At 39.3% G+C, this 20,660-nt stretch overlaps 1 protein-coding gene across 1 annotated transcript; it reads right to left on the reverse strand.

Annotated features, from left to right (window-relative positions):
- Positions 1 to 18,001: 18,001 nt before the first annotated feature.
- LOC311305869 (uncharacterized protein) lies at positions 18,002 to 19,822 on the reverse strand. Its single transcript, XM_084433823.1, has 4 exons — positions 19,651 to 19,822; positions 18,965 to 19,158; positions 18,407 to 18,440; positions 18,002 to 18,294 (listed from the first exon to the last, which is right to left on the reverse strand). Exons 1-4 carry the CDS (start codon positions 19,753 to 19,755, stop codon positions 18,028 to 18,030), a joined length of 600 nt encoding a protein of 199 aa, XP_084289949.1. The 5' UTR covers positions 19,756 to 19,822; the 3' UTR covers positions 18,002 to 18,027.
- Positions 19,823 to 20,660: the final 838 nt, after the last annotated feature.

Consider the following 20,660-nt stretch of genomic DNA (forward strand, 5'->3'; position numbering starts at 1 on the left):
CTCTCAGTTAATGTAAGGGGGCTTAGAAATATTGTTAAAAGGAAAGCTTTATTTTTGTTTGTAAAAGGGCACAAAACTGATTTTTTTTTTTTTCAGGAATGTCACTCTCTCAGAACTGATGTGAATTTTTGGAAATCCCAGTGGGGAAATAATGTCTGGTTTTCTCATGGTACAGATCGCTCAGCTGGTGTTGGTATCCTTAAAAACAGGTTTGAAGGAGATGTCCTGGTTGCTGACTCTGATCCTTTAGGTCATTTTTGCTTACTGATAATTACAGTAAATCAGACCACACTATTACTGATTAATCTATATGGATATAATGCCTCCTCGGAGGTGAATACTTTTTTTGATTCGTTGGAGAACAAAATAGAACACTGGTTTCAAAAATACCCCAATGCTGGAATTATTATAGGAGGGGATTTTAATATAGCTATAGATAACAGAATAGACAGATGGCCACCCAGAAGCACAGCTTTAACCAATCCTCGCTTAAAAGTTTTTATGGACAAGTTCTCTCTTACAGATATTTGGAGAGAGCAAAATCCAAAGATTGGTTCCTACACATGGGCAAATAAAGATGGCTCACGTCGGTCCAGAATAGATTATTGGTTACTTTCTAAGTGTTTAATTAACTGTAATATCTCTACTAATTTAATTATTTGCCCCCTGACTGATCATAAAGCAATTAATATCTCTGTCACCTTCTCCTGTAACTCTATCAAAAAAGCCTCGCTATGGAAACTTAATAATTCTATTCTCAAGTTTTCAGAAGCCAATGTTGTAATCAGCAATTTAATTGGGAAATTTTGGACTAAAGCAAAAGCAGAAAATAAATTTGGTTGTAATTGGGAACTATGCAAATTTGAAATGGGCAAATTTTTCAGACAATTTAGCAGCAACCTGGCAAGAAACAGAAGGGCAGAAGAAGCTGACATACTTCTAAGACTCTCTTCTTTAACTCAACAAACAGACTTATCAGACACTGACACTTCTGAATACCACAGGCTTAAAAATAAACTGGATGACATTTATAAAATTAAGGCAGAAGGTGCGTTCATAAGGTCTCGTAGTAAATGGATAGAAGACGGAGAACAAAATTCTTCATACTTCTTCAGCCTGGAGAAAGTCCACTCTAAAAACCATATTGAGCGACTAAAAATTGATAATGAAATAACAGATGATCCTACTAAGATAGCAGCATACTGTGCAAAATTTTATGAAAATATTTACAAATCTAGATACTGTGATAAAACGGCTTCCTCTTTCTTGGACTCCATTCATTATTTCAAAACGATCAATGACGATGAAAAATCTTTATGCGAGAGCTCCATCACTCCAGAAGAAGTTTCTCAAACCATATCGCAACTTAAAAACAATAAATCTCCGGGAAACGACGGCCTAACAGCAGAACTTTATAAAAACTTCTCTGAACGGTTAGCCCCATTTTTAACAGAAGTTTATAATGAAAGCATCGTTAATGGATCACTCCCTTCATCAATGACCCAAGGTGTCATTTCCTTAATTCCAAAACCTAAAAAGGATCTTCTCTTTATTGATAACTGGCGCCCCATAACGCTTCTAAATAATGATTATAAAATCCTAGCCCTGCTTTTTGCCAACAGAATAAAAGACATTTTACACTCGATTATTGATGAGACTCAATCTGGCTTCATGAAAAAACGACATATTGTAAACAACATTAGACTAGTTTTAGACCTTCTGGACTACAGTGACCTTATTGACACAGAGAGCTTTATTCTGTTTCTTGATTTCCAAAAAGCTTTTGATTCAGTAGAACACCATTTTATTTTCAAAGTGTTAGAAAAATGTGGTTTTGGTTCTAATTTCTGTAACACAATTAGAACTTTGTATAACAACAACAATAGCTCTATCAAACTTAAATATGGGACTTCTCAAAGATTTTTGCTATCACGTGGCATCAGACAGGGTTGCCCAATATCTCCCTATTTATTTTTAATTGCTGCCCAGTTTCTGGCCACCTTTATCACACAGAGTTCTCTGAATGGTATTAGAGTTGCAGGTAGGCACATTATTATCAGTCAGCTGGCCGACGACACCACCTTGTTTTTACAAGATGCCTCCCAAATCCCTGCCGCCTTAAGCTTAATAAATTTTTTCTCTGAAGCTTCTGGCCTCCGTCTTAACTTAAATAAATGTGAGCTCATGTCTGTTAAAGATTGTGCCACCTCAGCTATTTGCAATATTCCAGTTAAAAATCAAGTAACCTATCTAGGAATTATAATAGTCAAAGACCCTAAACTTAGATGTCCGACAAATTTCTCCTCTGTTATAGACAAAACTCAAAGAAAACTAAATTTATGGCTTCAAAGAGACTTGTCCTTAAAAGGCAGGATCCTTCTCTCAAAGGCTGAGGGTTTGTCCAGACTCTCCTATGCAGCCCAATCTCTTTATGTTGATAATCATACCCTTAAAATGATTGATAAAATGCTATTAGACTTTGTCTGGAAAAGAAAATGTCACTATGTCAAAAAATCAGTTTTGTTTAACTCTACGGAATGTGGTGGCATGAACTTTATAGACTTTTCAACCCTCAACAATACTTTTAAAATAAACTGGCTTAAACATTATTTCTTCAATCCATCCTCTATTTGGAATGCTATCCCCTCCTATATTTTTTCTAAAGTAGGTGGCCTGGGGTTTCTTTTGGTCTGCAGCTATGACGTCTCCAAAATTCCTGTAAAGCTTTCAAACTTTCATAGACAAATGTTGCTCGCTTGGTGTCTTATTTTCAAGCACAACTTTTCACCACATAATTGTTATATCTGGAACAACAAGAACATTACATATAAGAAAAAAAGCATCTTTTTTGAAAATTGGTTCAATGATAACATTACCTTAGTTATTCAGCTATTCAAACCTGATGGACAATTATACAGTTACAATGAATTTATCGATGCTTATCCTGTGTTCATTTCTCCTTCAGAGTTTTCTATTGTCATGAACTCGATTCCTTCTGGCTTCAAAATGCTGTTGAAAAGTTTCTCCCTCTCTGGTCCCGTTATCACAAAATTAGATCCGTTCCAAACATTTGTGGGTAAAATGTGCCTCTCTGTCAGCCAATCTAAGAATAAAAATATTAGAATGCTCTTTCAGCAACTTTATGTCTCTATTCCTCATGTTATGTCTTATTGGAATAGTTTAGTAAACGACATACCTTGGAAAAAAGTTTGGTCTTTACCTTATCGATACCTCCTAACTAATAAGGTGAGAGAAATTTCTTTTAAAATTCTGTATAAATATTACCCAACTAAAATGTTCATTTCACACAGATTCAAAAAAGATATCGACACCAGCTGTTCTTTTTGTAATAGTACTCCTGAAACTCTGGCTCATTTATTCTGGTCCTGTAGTCATGTGGAAAAATTCTGGTCTGAGATTTTAAGACTTTTGCAAATTAACATCCTCCCAAATGCATCATTTTCCTTCAAAAATGTCATCCTTAGTTTTTATGAACATGAAGAAGACAGTGGATACTATGTTATTAACTTGATTTTCATTTTAGCTAAGTTTTATGTTCATAAATGTAAATATTCCAACTCAAAGCCATTATTACGTCTCTTCATGTCTGATATAAGAAGATATTTTGTGTCCATTAAAAACTCCAATAATTCCAAAGCCTCAAAAACCGTAACATTGTTCGAAAAATTTGACGTATGTAATTGGTGATTTGCAAATGTTTATCTTCTCAAATGTACCTTTGTTGTGTTTTTTTTTTTTTTTTTTCTCATTCCTGTATAATTGATCTGTGCTCTGCTCTTCTATATGTTGAATCTTTTAAGCCCCCATGTTACTTGTTTGTTCAGTCCTTTTTTTCTTGTACTTGTGTTTGATTTTCAATAAAAAATAAATAAATAAAAAAGTCAAAAAAAGTCAAAAAAAAAAAAAAAGAGTCAGGAGGTGTTTTGCATAAATGTTAACATAATATCCCAAAACGTCTCTGTGATTTACTGTGTTTATATCTTACACTACCATAAAATCAACTATTTGTGCAGGTGAGGTTAATGCACAATGAAAATAGGCAAGTATCAGGAAGGAGACTACCTGATTCCTCACCTATGGCCTCAGCTTTAAATGCTTAAGTAATGCTTTATGGCCGTGCCTTTTTGCATAATAATGAATATAAATATTGTCTGCAAAGAACGAATCTTCTGTTTTTGATCATATTTGGAATGTATTGTGAGTGTATTATTGTCACTTGGAGGGCAGTTTAATGTGCTCTCTATATTAAGGCAGTTAATGTGTTTGGCTCAGGTTTGCTCTGTTACAAAGTTGCTCTCTAACCATACTCTAAGATTACCAATTTTGTAATCACTTCAGTGATTTTTTTTTTAAAACGTGATTTTGTTTGTTGTACTTGACGAAATTACATTAAGTTTCCATTTTTCTTTCAGGGTCACATAACGAACAGCCATCTGTCAGACCGAGAAATCAGGAATCCTTCTCCAGGCCATCTGGCAGAACCAAAGAGACATTGCAATTGTTTCTTGTTTAATGTCCTTCATAAAGGTGTGTGTTTTTTTTTTATCATATAGTTATGGTGTTTATTGGTTAAAGTGTCCTTTCTTACCTTAAATATTTTTCACCCATTTGTTTTTATTGTCTCCAGTTCCAAATTCTGCATTATCATCCCAGTCCCAGAGGACACCCCATTTTATGTGAGAACCTTGCTATTTGCATATTATTTTATACACAATATACCTTAAATACAAACATACATTTTTCTAAATAATTTTTCATACAGTTACAAATATAGAGCCTATAAGGTCTGTCATTGCTCAAGGAAAAAGCTCAAGTACAGCCAGCTAATTTTATAGTAACTAATGCAGTATTACACTGTGAAGTGTACATTTGAACAGCAGTCTTATCACTTCACAATTTAAAATATGTAGCCAACCCTGGTCCTCCAGAGCCACTGCCCTGCTTGTTTTCCAACTATTCCTGCCCTTCCAGCTTCTGACTGACAACACACCTGATCCATTATTAGTCAGCAGGAAGTAGGGCAGGGATAGTTTGGAGACCAGCAGGAGAGTGGCTCTCGAGGACCAGGGTTGGCTACCTTGGATTTAGTCATTGTGAATGATTATTATATGGCTACAATAGTTGACTATGTCCAATTGGATTACAAGAAGTCTAAATCTTTGCTACATCCACAAAGTAGATAAAATAAAACAATATTGTTTACTGTTTTTATTTAACTACCCTCTTATTTAAGTTTGTATGTGTGTTTTGTTTTCATTAACAGAATTTCCAAATGTTGTCTTGCCTCTGGACCGATGCATTCGGGAGAGAGCACAGAAGTGAGGGTATGTGTGTTAATGGTCTCTTCCAGCCATGGGGTTGTCAAATTCCAAAATTGAATTTACATTTTACAAATCTTTACATTTTGAAATTGCTGGCACCAGACCCTCAAGGAGCGTTTACCCCATGTCAAGTGAAAGAAATATAATATATATCTAATTATTGTGAACAGCGTGATTTTTGTTTTGTTTTGTAGGATAAAATCAGAGATTGATTTGGTAAATATGGATGATGCTCAAAGACTGAGCTGGCTGTTCACATGTGAAACATATAAATTAGCCAATTATCTTGAGAAAGCCTGGGAGAAAAGGAAAAAAGCTCTTTATCGAGATGATCTGTAGATGAGGATTTGTTTGTATATGCTGTGTGTATATGTGTATATATATGTTTGTATTCATGTATTTCTCAGAATGATTTGTATATGTGACCGGAAAATGTTTGCTAAATAAGTTAGTGGTGTCTTGTAATCCCATGTGGGATGGGCCAAATGTTTGCCATGACAGAAATAAAATTTAACTAACTATATATGGTGTGTTTAAAACACTGGCTTATTTGGAGTTTGTTGTCAACCTTTGTTAGAAGTACAAGTATTTAACCAAGTATTGAATGATTATTGATACCATTGTTTTCGCTCCGTGTCAATTCAGTCTCCCCTAAAATGACCTTTACTTGGATTTTTTTTTTTTTTTTTTTTTTGAGGTGAAGTAATCCTGTGTAATTTCTTTCACAGAATCATGTCAAATGCTTTAATGGCTGTTTTCAATATGAGGAGTGGTGGCCGAATTCAAAAGAAGTCATTCAACGCTACACTTTGTACGATGTAATTCAAGGTAATTTTGGCCTTATGACATCAAAAAAAAAATCTCTTGTTCCTTGTCTAATATTAATGTCATTTTTATTGTTAACTTTTATCTATTCCGGGGACATTCTTTAAAAGACCATCTGTCTTTATCAGAAATGTCCTTTTCACTTTTACAGTTACACACCTAGTGAAGGGTCTTTCTTAAGGGCTCAGTATTGAAGAGGGCAAATGCTGTTTTTTTTTTTCACTATTCGAACACCTTGTAATGCAGAATATCTTTTATTGGCATACGATTACTATGCAGTAAAATATCATGGTTATTTTCCGACAAAAAAAAAAGTACATTTACCTAGAAATTAGCCTTTCTCTTTTTTTTTTAAACCATATTCTCTTTCCTCAGATGCTGTGATGAGGTGGAGCCCAAATGCTACAGACTCAGACATTGATGCAGCAGTGGAGGAACACCTGAAGAATGCTCCAGGAACAGCTGAGGGTGGTGGATTTAAAAAATGAGCCATAAACAAAACAAAAACCATAAAGCCATAAACTTCATAGACTCTAAAAACGATTATTTATGGCTGTTTAACAGTAATGCAAGACTGTTAGTAACTGAAACTTAGTACTGCAACAGCTCTGACTTCTATTCATCAATGATGTAATATTATAGAAAGACTCTAAAAATAGAATGTGTTGACTGTTCCTGTACTTTTGTCATATTCTGGTTTGATTAATGTCTGCTTAACCTTAATGTGAAACTGTTAGAGAAAATGCCATTACGACATAATTTACCACATTGTATTATATCTAACAACTGGAAGACATTTCAAATGTAATATTCACAATAAAATGTTGTGCTAAATTATAGCACTATTTTTTGCTTCAGTCCACAAATAATGTGTTGATGTACACGTGATTAAACGGTTTTATAGACGTTCAGGTTTGACCGGACCGATTTTGGACCTTTTTAGAACCTTTGTCAAGTTCAGATGTGTAAAAATAGCCTAAATGATTGCCTTTCACGATGTTACACAATATGAGTGTGATTAGTTTATATGCAGGATTATATATATATATATATATATATATATATATATATATATAATATATATATATATATATATATATATCTTATAAACATCCAGAAGAACTAAAAAAAAAAACATTTAGACGTCCAGGGACGCGCAGAAAAGACGTGGAATTCACGGCCAGAAAAGACGTGGAATTCACGGCCAGACGACGTCAAAGACGTCGGTTCAACTTTCATTTTGGAACTATTTTTCAACCATGACGGGACGTCTCGGACGGACGTCTTTTCAACGGTCATTAAACGTCCAAATGTTTGCTGGGTAATAATGAGGGAGATTGGGATTCCGCTGTTCCGCCATCAAAATATCAGTCCCTATCTCGTCTTTGCCATTCGATTGACACCCTCATAAAACTTGTGTTGGTCCTCAAATATAATTTTATCCTAACGCATATCTATTTTCAAAAAGCCCAAGGACACGCTGTTACCTCGCTCACGTTATACAGTGTTAATAGAAATGTATTGAACAGGCTAGTTAGGTTATCCCTTACGAAAATGAACCATGGTTTTACTATAGTAAAACTGTAGTTAACTACGACCGTAGTAGCCGTGGTATTTTGGCGGAAACCATGGTTTTTAAAAACCATGGTTTTGATACCATGGTTTTACTACAGTTATATTGTAGTAATACTATAGTAAAACGGTAGTTAAACTACGACCGTAGTAGCCGTGGTATTTTGGCGGAAACCATGGTTTTTAAAAACCATGGTTTTGATACCATGGTTTTACTACAGTTATATTGCAGTAATACTATAGTAAAACAGTAGTTCCGTTTCGAAAGGGAACTCTACACTACGTCAGAATGACGCTATGGGGAACGCCTCAGGCGTGACAGGTGTCTGAAATAAATATCAACTCACGTCAATTATGTTGACCGGCGACAGCCCGTGAATCATCAGCTTGATTGATTAACGCGCAACCTGGATGTATAAAGGGAAGCCTTGCATACATGACAACATCTTTTCGTCTTCAGGGACTGTTTGTCTGTATTGAGAATATCGCTGAAGCGCGCGGGAGGCTCTCAAGAGAGCCTCTTGTGCAAACTGTGAGCGTTTTTTATTTAAAAATGCTCCGCTTTCGCTGACCCTTTTCTCGAGGGAGGAGGGTTCAGCATCTGAGCTGTGGTGCGTGCGATCTGTGAAACAATACTGTTTGGGTACGAGGCGTTCACAGTCAGTTCCTGAGGGTGCTGGCAGTGTTCATTAAGAAATATCTCGGCGCGCGTGAGAAAGAAAAAATCCGTGCGCTGTCGGATGTTTCAACCTCGCAACTGTTGACTTTCTTCTCGAGGGATGAAAGCCAAATATTTTTTAACGGCTCTTTTCTCGCGCTTGCCGAGGCAGTGTGTAGATTACGAGAAAGTATAAATGTTAAAACAGTATTGTCTGGTGAGTATGGCTGCATTTAATTCTATGAATTAAAATGATGGAATATTATCTGACTTTTAAGAAGTTAGATATTTAGTAATTCAGCCTATCATCCAGATCGCGTTACCCAGTGTTTTTGGCTGCATTTTAATTGAAAAATGAGCAGTGAACAAAAAGAGCAGGTGTAATTCTGGTCTTTTTGTAAAATGTGAAATTAACATATTTCTGTTTCTTTTCAGACCACATCTCCTGTTTTAGAGTCTGGGGCAAAATGTTATGGGAGTAAATCTAAAGATTTTTTCGATGGTCAGGTAGTAGGTCTTAACAGGCCTCCTTGACCAGACAGTCCCCATTTTGCAACCGGACAGTGCTTGGGCCTCCCTGAGGTGAGCTCCCAGGAATTGACTGTCAAGGAGTAATGTGGTTATCAGGTTATAGGCCTCACTAGGCCTTCCTGAATATGAGCTTCCACATACTATGGTTAAATGAGCTCCCACATATTATGGTTATCAGGTCATAGGCCTCACTAGGCCTTCCTGAATATGAGCTCCCACATACTGTGGTTATCAAGTTATAGGCCGCTCCAGGCCTTCTTGAATATAGCTCCCATATAATGTGGTTATCCGGTCATAGGCCTCACTAGGCCTTCCTGAAAATGAGCTCCCACATACTGTGGTTGAATATGAGCTCCCACATTCTGTGGTTATCAAGTTATAGGCCTCACCAGGCCTTCTTGAATATGAGCTCCCACATACTGTGATATGAGCTCCCACATTCTGTGGTTATCAAGTTATAGGCTTCACCAAGCCTTCTTGAATATGAGCTCCCACATACTGTGGTTATCAGGTCATAGGCCTCACCAGGCCTTCCTGAGTATGAGCTCCCACATACTGTGGTTGAATATGAGCTCCCACATACTGTGGTTATCAGGTCAGAGGCCTCACCAGGCCTTCTTGAAAATGAGCTCCCACATACTGTAGTTGCCAGGTTATAGGCCTCACCAGGCCTTCCTGGTTATGAGCTTCCACATGTCAGGTTACAGGCCTCACCGGCCTTCCTGAATGTGAGCTCCCACATACTGTGGTAATCAGGTTACAGGCCTCATCAGGCCTTCCTGGTTATGAGCTCCCACATACTGTGGTCGCCAGGTTACAGGCCTCATCCGGCCTTCCTGGTTATGAGCTCCCACATACTGGGATATCAGGTTACAGGCCTTTCTAGGCCTTCTTGAATATGAGCTCCCATACACGGTGGTCGCCACGTTACAGGCCTCGCCAGGCCTTCCTGGTTATGAGCTCCCACATACTGTGGCGCCAGGTTACAGGCCTCACCGGCCTTCCTGGTGATGGGCTTCTACATGTCAGGTTGCAGGCCTCACCCGGCCTTCCTGAATGTGAGCTCCCACATACTGTGGTCATCAGGTTACAGGCCTCATCCGACCTTCCTGGTTATGAGCTCCCACATACTGTAGTCGCCAGGTTATAGGCCTCACCAGGCCTTCTTGGTTAGGAGTTTTTCACATGTCAGGTTTCGGGCCTCGCCGGCCTTCCTGAATGTGAGCTCCCTCATACTGTGGTTGTACATGAGCTCCCACATACTGTAGTCGCCAGGTTATAGGCCTCACCAGGCCTTCTTGGTTAGGAGTTTTCACATGTCAGGTTTCGGGCCTCACCGGCCTTCCTGAATGTGAGCTCCTACATACTGTGAGCTTCCACTTACTGTGGTTATCAAGTTATAGGCCTTACCAGGCCTTCTTGATTATGAGCTCCCACATACTGTGGTTTAATATGAGCTCCCACATTCTGTGGTTATCAAGTTTTAGGCCTCACCAGGCCTTCTTGAATATGAGCTCCCACATACTGTGGTTATCAGGTCATAGGCCTCACTAGGCCTTCCTGAGTATAGCTCTCACATACTGTGGTTGAATATGAGCTCCCACATTCTGTGGTTATCAAGTTTTAGGCCTCACCAGGCCTTCTTGAATATGAGCCCCCACATTCTGTGGTTATCAGGTCAGAGGCCTCACCAGGCCTTCCTGAATGAGAGCTTCCACATATTTTGGTTGAATATGAGCTCCCACTTACTGTGGGTATCAAGTTATAGGCCTCACCAGGCCTTCTTGAATATGAGCTCCCACATATTGTGGTTATCAGGTCATAGGCCTCACTAGGCCTTCCTGAGTATAGCTCTCACATACTGTGGTTGAATATGAGCTCCCACGTTCTGTGGTTATCAAGTTTTAGGCCTCACCAGGCCTTCTTGAATATGAGCCTCCACATTCTATGGTTATCAGGTCAGAGGCCTCACCAGGCCTTCCTGAATGAGAGCTTCCACATATTTTGGTTGAATATGAGCTCCCACATGCTGTGGTTGTCAGGTCACAGGCCTCACTAGGCCTTCCTGAGTATGAGCTCCCACATACTGTGGTTGAATATGAGCTCCCACATACTGTAGTTGCCAGGTTATTGGCCTCACCAGGCCTTCCTGGTTACGAGCCTCCACATGTTAGGTTACAGGCCTCACTGGCCTTCCTGAATGTGAGCTCCCACATACTGTGGTGAATATGAGCTCCCATGTTATATGGTTATCAGGTCAGAGGCCTCACTAGGCCTTCCTGATTTGAGCTCCCACATGCTGTGGTCGCCAGGTTAGAGGCCTCACCGGCCTTCCTGAGTATGAGTTCCCCCCATGCTGTGGTTGTATATGAGCTCCCACATACTATAGTCGCCAGGTTATAGGCCTTACCAGGCCTTCTTGGTTAAGAGCCTCCACATGTCAGGTTACAGGCCTCACCGGCCTTCCTGAATGTGAGCTCCTACATACTGTGGTCATCAGGTTACAGGCCTCATCTGGCCTTCCTGGTTATGAGCTCCCACATTCTGTGGTTATCAGGTCAGAGGCCTCACCAGGCCTTTCTGAGTATGAGCTCCCACATACTGTGGTTGTATATGAGCTCCCACATACTGTAGTCGCCAGGTTATAGGCCTCACCAGGCCTTCTTGGTTAGGAGTCTTCACATGTCAGGTTACAGGCCTCGCCGGCCTTCCTGAATGTGAGCTCCTACATGCTGTGAGCTTCCACTTACTGTGATTATCAAGTTATAGGCCTCACCAGGCCTTCTTGAATTTGAGCTCCCACGTGCGGTGGTCGTTAGGTCACAGGCCTCACCGGCCTTCCTGAGTTTTAACCTTCCACAATTAGTGGTCACCAGGCTTTAGGCCTCTGCGGCCTTCCTGGTTATGAGTTCTTTCATGTCAGGTGGCAGGCCTCACCAGGCCTTACTGAATGAGAACTCCCACGTATTGTGTCTATCAGGTTGCAGGCTTCTTCTGGCTTTCCTGATTATAGGTTCCCACGTAAGGTGGTTCCCTGGTTACAGGCCTCACCAGGCCTTCCTGGTTTTGAGCTTTTACATGTCAGGTTACAGGCCTCATCCGGCCTTCCCGAATGTGGGCTCACACATACTGTGTTTTTAGAGTGATGAAGTACGAGCAAACCTTTACTTCATTCCTTTTTGGTACATACGTTCCGTACCTTTTTTATACCATGCTTATGGTAAGTCACACGACTTATGTCTTGTGTATTTTCTAAAATCCATTTTCTATGGTAAGGGTCATGCGCGTATCGCTTCTGTCCCTTCCTATGTGGCTCAGACCCTGGTCTTTCTCTTCGGGTCCCATTCTAGATACTTCCTGTCGTCACTTTATTACGACAGATGTTTTTCTCTAGCTAACTTCCACATTCTGATGAGCTCCCACACACTGTGGTCACCGTGTTACAGGCCTCACCGGCCTTCCCGAGTATGAGCTCCCACATGCTGTGGTCGCCAGGTTAGAGGCCTCATCAGGCCTTCTTGGGTTCAGAATGGCTAAGTACATGCACTTTCTTTCATGTACTTTCTATTTCCATTTTTTATGGTAAGGGTTGTGCGCTGTACGCTTTATTCCCTTTCTGAAAGTGAGCTCCCACATCCTGTGGTCGCCAGGTTAGAGGCCTCACCGGCCTTCCTGATATGAGCTCCCACATGACGTGGTCGCCAGGTTAGAGGCCTCACCGGCCTTCCTGATAGGAGCTCCCACATGCTGTGGTCACCAGGTTAGAGGCCTCACCGGCCTTCCTGATATGAGCTCCCACATGTTGTGGTCGCCAGGTTAGAGGCCTCACCGGCCTTCCTGATAGGAGCTCCCACATGCTGTGGTCACCAGGTTAGAGGCCTCACCGGCCTTCCTAATATGAGCTCCCACATGTTGTGGTTGCCAGGTCAGAGGCCTCACCGGCCTTCCTGAAGGTAAGCTCCCACATATTGTGGTTGAATACAAGCTCCCCCATGTTGTGGTCGCCAGGTTAGAGGTCCTACCAGGCCTTCCTGGAGGTAGCTCCCTTTAGGCCCTCACAGGCCTCCTCAGTGTTTTGAAACACAAACACTGGGTAGATCCATGGATCGAGTAGAGAGACTCCCCTCGCTGGCAAGGGTTGTAAAGCACTATGCTGAGTCATACTCTCCAGGGTTTCCCGTCTCTGAGATCCGGGCTGAGTGGTTCACTGCCTGTTTTGCAGTCCCTCTGGTTGGATGCCTTCTTAAGGCAAGTGTCCAGAGGCTCTGTCTTCAGACAGACAGGAAGTGGCCAGACTCTAGTGTCTTATGTAGTGACACCAGGTCAGGCCTGCCTGGTGGTATTTCAGGTGGCACGCTCCCCTGAATAGTGACTGGCTGGGAGTCCCTTGGGCCCCCTAGCCACACTCCCTAGAAGGGACCCCTTCTTTTGGAAGCTGTGGTCCTAAGCCTTTGAGCTGGCCCAGATATACCCCCCATTAACTATGTTTTGGCGGTTTCTTGGTTCATTAGCTTGGGTGATGACCGGTAGGGAGTGCTGTCACTGACAGCCCGATGTGACCTAAGGGTGAGTGGTTCCAGTGTTTTCTGAATTACTGGTTCGGACAGTTGTCACTGCCTTTGGGCATGCACTCCCCTCAGCATGGTGGCGTTGGTATATCGTTCCCCATAGCGTCATTCTGACGTAGTGTAGAGTTCCCTTTCGAAAGGGAACGTCTCAGGTTACGACTGTAACCTATGTTCCCTGAGAACAGGGAACGAGACACTACGTCTTCCTGCCATGCCTCGGGGCCTGCCTGCAACAGTCCCTTCAGACGATAGGATGTTGTCATGTATGCAAGGCTTCCCTTTATACATCCAGGTTGCGCGTTAATCAATCAAGCTGATGATTCACGGGCTGTCGCCGGTCAACATAATTGACGTGAGTTGAGATTTATTTCAGACACCTGTCACGCCTGAGGCGTTCCCCATAGCGTCATTCTGACGTAGTGTCTCGTTCCCTGTTCTCAGGGAACATAGGTTACAGTCGTAACCTGAGACGTTCATTTTGTAGTTACTATGGTTTTACTACAAAAACCATAGTTAAACCATGGTAACTATAAAAAAAAACATGGTTAAACCACGGTTATTGTAGTAAAACCATGGTTAATTTGCAGTTACTATGGTTTTACTGCAAAAACCATAGTTAAACTATGGTTCATTTTGTAGTTACTATGGTTTTACTGCAAAAACCATAGTTAAACCATGGTAACTACAAAAAACCATAGTTACTACAAAAAAACCATGGTTAATTTTCGTAAGGGATTACCTATTATTAGACTAATAGTGATAGTAGTTTGTTAATAATACAATCAAAAACGACATATGTGAAGGTTCTCAGTCCCCTCCATGTAACGTTAATAATCCAACGAAGTTTAAAATCAAGGGCAGTTCAAAACGATTACAAAAACAGACCAGTAGGTGTCGCACTGTGTCTGCTGTGTGCGAGCTACTGTCATGGAGATATTGATTTATGTTCTGTAATTAAAACACTTTCCATTATTTTCATTATAACTGTGCTTTCACAAATCACGTTTCTTAGCACTGCTGCTTAAGACATTAGCCTACTCACCAAAATGAGCTCTTTCTCATGTTTGATTGTCTGATTTACATGTGTGCTATTATACTGCGTGAACAGTTTTAGGAGTTGACTGTAACACTCACAAATTTAAAAACATGTCTCACATATAGGCCTACAGTCCAGTGGGGTGTGTGGTTCTAGTGTGTATAATAGACAACAAGCAGTATGTCATGCAAGTGAACAATTTATTTTATTAAAATGTTTATATTAATTTATTATTTGCATAAAATAACATAAAATGATTACAACAAAAGGAGTTCTGCAAGTGAACATAATAGAAAAAAAAAAAATGGAACAATTTATTAATTGCATAACATAACAGATGAACATAACCAAACTTAACCATTCAACTTAACTTAAAACCTAAACCTAAAATAAAAACTAACTAAAACAATCCCCTAACTTATAGTGTCCATCAAACCATTGACAATCTCCCCCATCCCTGTAATTTCAAAAAAAAATTCTTGGAACATCTCATCCCTGCACTTTGGGCAGTGCGGCGAGGTAGTTGCCCACTGCTCAACGCAGACCCGGCATCCAACGAGGCTGTGGCAGCACGGTGCCACAACTGGGTTTTCCATCACATCTGCAAGATTCAGAATATTTTTCAACAAATATTTCAACGGTTGTCTCAAGCAATTTTCATGTGTCTCATTTCAATTGTTAGTGTTACAGTGTGTTAATAGTTATGTATTCCCATTGACTGCAATATTTAACTTTTAATAAAAATTGTAGTCATAGTAATGATATCTGTCTAAACATTCCCTTGTATCCCCTATATATCTCTGGTGTCATAAGCCTCTTGTTCTATATTGTATGATAACATCCATATTTTTTATCTGCTGGTTACATCTTCACTGAAGCTACATCACACTTATATTGATACAATTATTAAAATCCAATATGCCATTGTTTTATGGCTGCAGGATTACATTAAACATAAAATGTTTTGGCACATTTCCCTGTAATTAAGCAGTACATATTTGTTTTCTTCTGATACCCTGGGTTCTGTAGTAGAACCTAATATAAATCTTTGAACAAAGTTTGGCAGGGCAGTGTCCGTTTATAATGTTGAACCCTTTAATGTGACAGGCGACTTTCAAGAGGGTAATGCTATGACTTGATTTTACTGCAGAATATGACTTGTTTGTAGATAATTTACAACTGACTAACCTCTGCATATAAGGCACTGAAACATTACCTGACTGTTGCCTGGTCACCAGTCAGAGCCACCGTGCTGACCCTATTTGCCCGAGCGTATTGCCCCAGGTCCCACAGTGCTTCAGTAATAGCTGGCAGCTCTTCGGCTGCCAGCACCAGCTCCTCGACCCATCGGACAGTTTGGTCATCAATGCCACTGTGGGGTACAAAAAAGTTAGTTTACACAATTCAAGCAAGTCATGCTGTTCACAGCCACGTTGATTATTTGCTGTTATCTATATTTTTGGTTTTCATGACCTAACCCAACTTTACATAAGGACTTTTTGGTTTCACACTCATCCCTTTTCCGCAGAAATGGTTATAAAACCAGCTCCTTAACCACAATCGCAAAAAACTTGTTTGGTAACACTTTACAATAAGGTTAATTTATTAAACATTAGTTAATGTATTAACTAACATGAACTAACAATGAGCAATACATTTGTTACAGTATTTATTAATATTTGTTAATGTCATTTAATAGAAATAAAGCTGTTAATTTTTTGTTCATGTCAGTTCACAGTGCATTAACTAATGTTAGCAAGATTTTAATAAAGTATTAGTAAATGTTGAAATTAACATTAACAAAGATGAATAAATGCTGTATAAGTGCAGTTCATTATTAATTAATGTTAACTAATGTAGTTAACTAATGTTAACTAATGAACCTTATTGTAAAGTGTTACCACTTGTTTTAAATGTGATCCAAAACCTGCTCAAGCTCATCCTCCAAAAAAAAAAAAAAAATCCTAGAACGCAACAAACTTACTAAATAAGGTTATTCAAATTCAACCTACCAGAATAAAAAAAAAAACAGACGAGCCCCCAATTTGTTACAACCCCGGCTCTCAGGCCGCAACAAAGAAGGAGGATGCAACTCAGGTTTACAAAGATTAACATAAATTTATTTAAAACAACACAAAACAAAAGAATAGTGTGGCAGGCGCAAGTACCGACACTGGTGTCTGGGCGGGCAGGCCTAAATAGGTTGGGCTACTAGCCAGGTGCTCCCAATCTCCTTAATTGCCTGCAGTGAGAAACACACAGTACAGAGGCCCAACACCAAGAGCTCTTGGGGACGTCACACCTTTTAATCAGTTTATTTGTATTCAGCATACTTTAAAATAACTTAATTTGATAATGCCTAATCAACTTAAAGTCATCTCCATTGCTGGATGGTTTTTGACAGAATTTATTGGTCTTTGTGAATTTGCTTATGTTGAAAAGGGTTTATTGACTTGAAATTCAAAATTTAAAAGTACATGTGGAGACTCTGGAGTATTTACTCTGCAGTGCCTTTTGTGTTGAAAGAAGTTAGTCTTGAATTCTGTAATAGGTGAAGGCTTCTATAAACAGTATGCTTGTTACCTTGTCCTCTTTCTCTTCTTCCTCATCAACTCCTGGTAGGCACTGTCACAGAGGGCAACAATCTTCCGAGCATTCTGCTTCCAGAACAAGACTCCTAAAGAGAAGATATTGGGGATAAAATTACATTTTCAATTTCAATTCCATTACTTTTTTTGATTTTGAACAGACACCTTGGCAAGTTTAATGTGGTTTAGATGAAAGGCACAACTAACTCCCTATTGACCTTGCCTAATGAAGGAAGTAAGAAATCTTGGTAAAGAACAGAGAGAGCCCATTGCTGGCAACCAGGAGTGCAACAGGTTGCAAAAGAGTGGGACAAGTATCAGCTTATATGAAAACACGTTACAAAGGCTACAAAATTAAAGTGAAATACATTCAATAAACAAGCTAATCAGACAATATTGAAAAAATAAGTGATATCCAAGATATGTTATGTCAATAATAATAATGAACTACTATTAAAGGTGCATTCAGCGATCTCATGTATTTTTTAGGCCAAAACATTTTTTTGTCACCTACCGCAAACATCTCCTCACTATCCGCTAGCTGCCTGTCCCCTGAACACACTGTAAAAAAACGCGGTCTCTGCACACAGCCTAGTCTCCACAAACGCAGCTCAAACAAACTGAGCAACAAACAGTTCGACCCATATCACGAAACATAACAGACTGTTCCAGCCAATAACCGACAAGAATGATGTGGGGTGGGGTTTGGACTTAATGTTATAGTACAAAGCTCAATGATGGTCTCAGAACTCACTTATGATCTGCATCATGCTTCCCATAGTGTTTTATTAAACAAGTTTAAAAATATGTTCATCAGAAAACCACTTAAAATAGTATACAAAACGCGTGACATTGTCATTAATAAAAAAGGCTTTGAACCAGGCATCACACATTTTATAACGCATTTTCAAAATTTGAGATGACATGCAATCAGACTCAAATTTGTTTGAGACAAACCCCAACACAAACCTGGAATCCTGTGGGCATTCCACGCTTGCACAACACGGTCAATTCCAAGCCGAGCCAACTGGCATGTCAAGGATGACACACAGAATTTGGACATTCTGTCCTCCATATCCAACACCTCCTGATCCACTAGTTGGACCAATGCCACTTTTAAAGGGTAGTTCACCCTATTGTTGATTTCAGGCCAAATCCTTTCAACAGTGTGATTCTGTCAAAGCAAAATATAAAATACTTATTTAGATGTTTGCATATATGGTGGCCTCTCTGTGTTGTGGCGGTGGCAGAGTAAGGTAGAACTCCTTCCCATGGTCCACTCTTACCTGGTCCCACATCCCATACTCCATCACTGCACCTCTGCAAGAAAAGATAATATTCCCAATTCTTTGACAGCAGTATGGAGTCTGTTAGTGTCACCTTTAGCTGAAAAATATATAGTATGTCTTATGTTGTCAGGTAGTGGGGAGGTAATCTGAGTGTTGACTGGCTGCTTAAAAGGCTGTATAGCTGCAACAATTATTTGATTAGATGAACCCCAAACTACTTTGATAATCGATTAAACATTTCAGTCCTTCACTAATTTCTGCATCTTAATTGTAATTGTTTGCTGTTTTTATTATAAATTAGAGTAAACTTTTAAAACTACTTTAAAAATAATGCTAACCTCATAATCCAATTAATTATTTGTATAGATAAAATTGCATTCTTGACATTCACAGATAAGGCCTGAAAATTGGCCAATTTGATTTTAAGGTTTTAAAGGATCTGCATAAACAGTGTTTAAGCAAATCATGAATTGGGATGATTTCCAGAAGCTGGTTCTTATTTTGACAAAGTTCTTTTGGTGTTTTTGGGTACATTGAAAAGGTGGTTTAAATTACCTGTAAATGTCACTGTATATGGTGAGGTTGTTCTTCACAGGCATTGTTGATTTTCCAACAATTTTGCTGGAGAAGCCATCGATCGCCAGCACATGAGTCACACCAAACATAACCATTTTTTCATTCTGGTCTATGTGTACTTTGTGACCCACATAGCCTGCATTATATGGAACAGGATTAAGGTTCCTGGCTCCCTTAAAAACAGACAAAAAACAGACAGAAAATCAGTACATCATTACATAGTAAACCATACTGAAATCAAAGAAAAAAAGCACATTGATGTAAAGCTTTAGACATAACCGCCTACTATACTGTAGCAAATACATTTAAACCCTCCTGTAATAACTAAATAAATAATTACTCTTACAACCAAACAACATAACACCTGAGCAACCACTGTTACTTGATTATCGTACTGATTGAAAACAATACTGCAAGACATTCTACTACCACTACACTTACTGCTACTATTCATAGTACTAAGGACTACTACTGCTACAGCTGAAGTGAGTAAATGTAATGTTAGTACAATTATAATTACTGATAGAACTATTCAAATACCCTAACCAATTAAACTGTCACATTTACCTCAATGCCAAGAAATCCCAACCTTAAAAATCCAATAATCAATACATTTAATAAGCCTTTAGTAAATCCGGCCTTTACTGACATTAGATCAAACCTACCTGACATCGTGCCCTGTGATAAGGCATGTGAATGTTGCGCAAGACATCTCCCACACGACCTTCAGATGCATGGACTCCTGCGGCTGCAAGATAGCCTGTCATCATTTTTCTGCCATAGGTAGGACCAGTCTTAAGGTAAAGAAAAGAGAAAAGATGGTTGATTCAATTTCTATTTAGGAGAGACATGTAATACACACACATACACTGGGGTCATCAAGTGTGAAACCACTAGTCAATGAGTCTACTTTTATTTTATTTTGTTGAAGCATATTCCCCGTTCACAACGTGCATTTTTGCCTACTCAAAGACGTCATACAAACAACATTATTAAACATACAAGTCAAGTAGCTTACCTTCATAGTATTTTTTTTGTAATTTCAAGTAAGGCTACATGTAAAAAAGTATGATATTTTTAATAATGTAGTATACACAAATCATAGTTTATACTGTAACCTTCACACACAAGACTGGGAGGGTTAACTCTGGAGGTCAAAGTAAATCATTCACTAGGCAGAACTAAGTTTCTTTATTTGTCATAAAGCAGGGGGAAGGGGAGAAAACTGTAACTCAGGTAATTCTTTCTCAGGTCGCTCCTTTTTGCAAATAATAGGCTATAGCAGACAATATAATCAAATTCATAAACCGTGCCCACGCTTTCGCAATCCGTTCCCACGGGTTTGTAATCTGTACTCACGGATTTGTGGCTCACTCTCATTTTAGAAGAACACGTTGTTAACGAATCTTATTGTATATTGTTTTATTGTGTAATAAGTGGAATACATCAAATTGTCTTAACTGCGTCTGCATGTTTAAAGTGATTCTCAATACGAGCGGATATGGGCGGAATATACGATATAATATGAATTACGTGCATCAAAATCTTTTGTTTATATGTGACAATCTTAGCACTTTATTATTATTTTCTAACCTGTAGGCTATTATGACTGATATCTGACGAATTGCTTTGTTCCTTTTTTGTAAGTTTTGGACAAAAGCGTCTTCAAAATATG

This window comes from Rutilus rutilus, assembly GCF_951802725.1.
Source record: "Rutilus rutilus genome assembly, chromosome: 16".
Taxonomy (NCBI): Eukaryota; Metazoa; Chordata; class Actinopteri; order Cypriniformes; family Leuciscidae; genus Rutilus; species Rutilus rutilus.

Coding starts and splice junctions, on each gene's coding strand:
- LOC311305869 (XM_084433823.1), bottom strand. CDS start 19,755: ATGATGACAGGCTATCTTGCAGCCGCAGGAGTCCATGCATCTGAAGGT. Junction 18,441..18,964: donor ATATACAGTGACATTTACAG/GTAATTTAAACC, acceptor CTTTTCTTGCAG/AGGTGCAGTGATGGAGTATG. Junction 18,295..18,406: donor AGTATGGGATGTGGGACCAG/GTAAGAGTGGAC, acceptor TTGCTTTGACAG/AATCACACTGTTGAAAGGAT.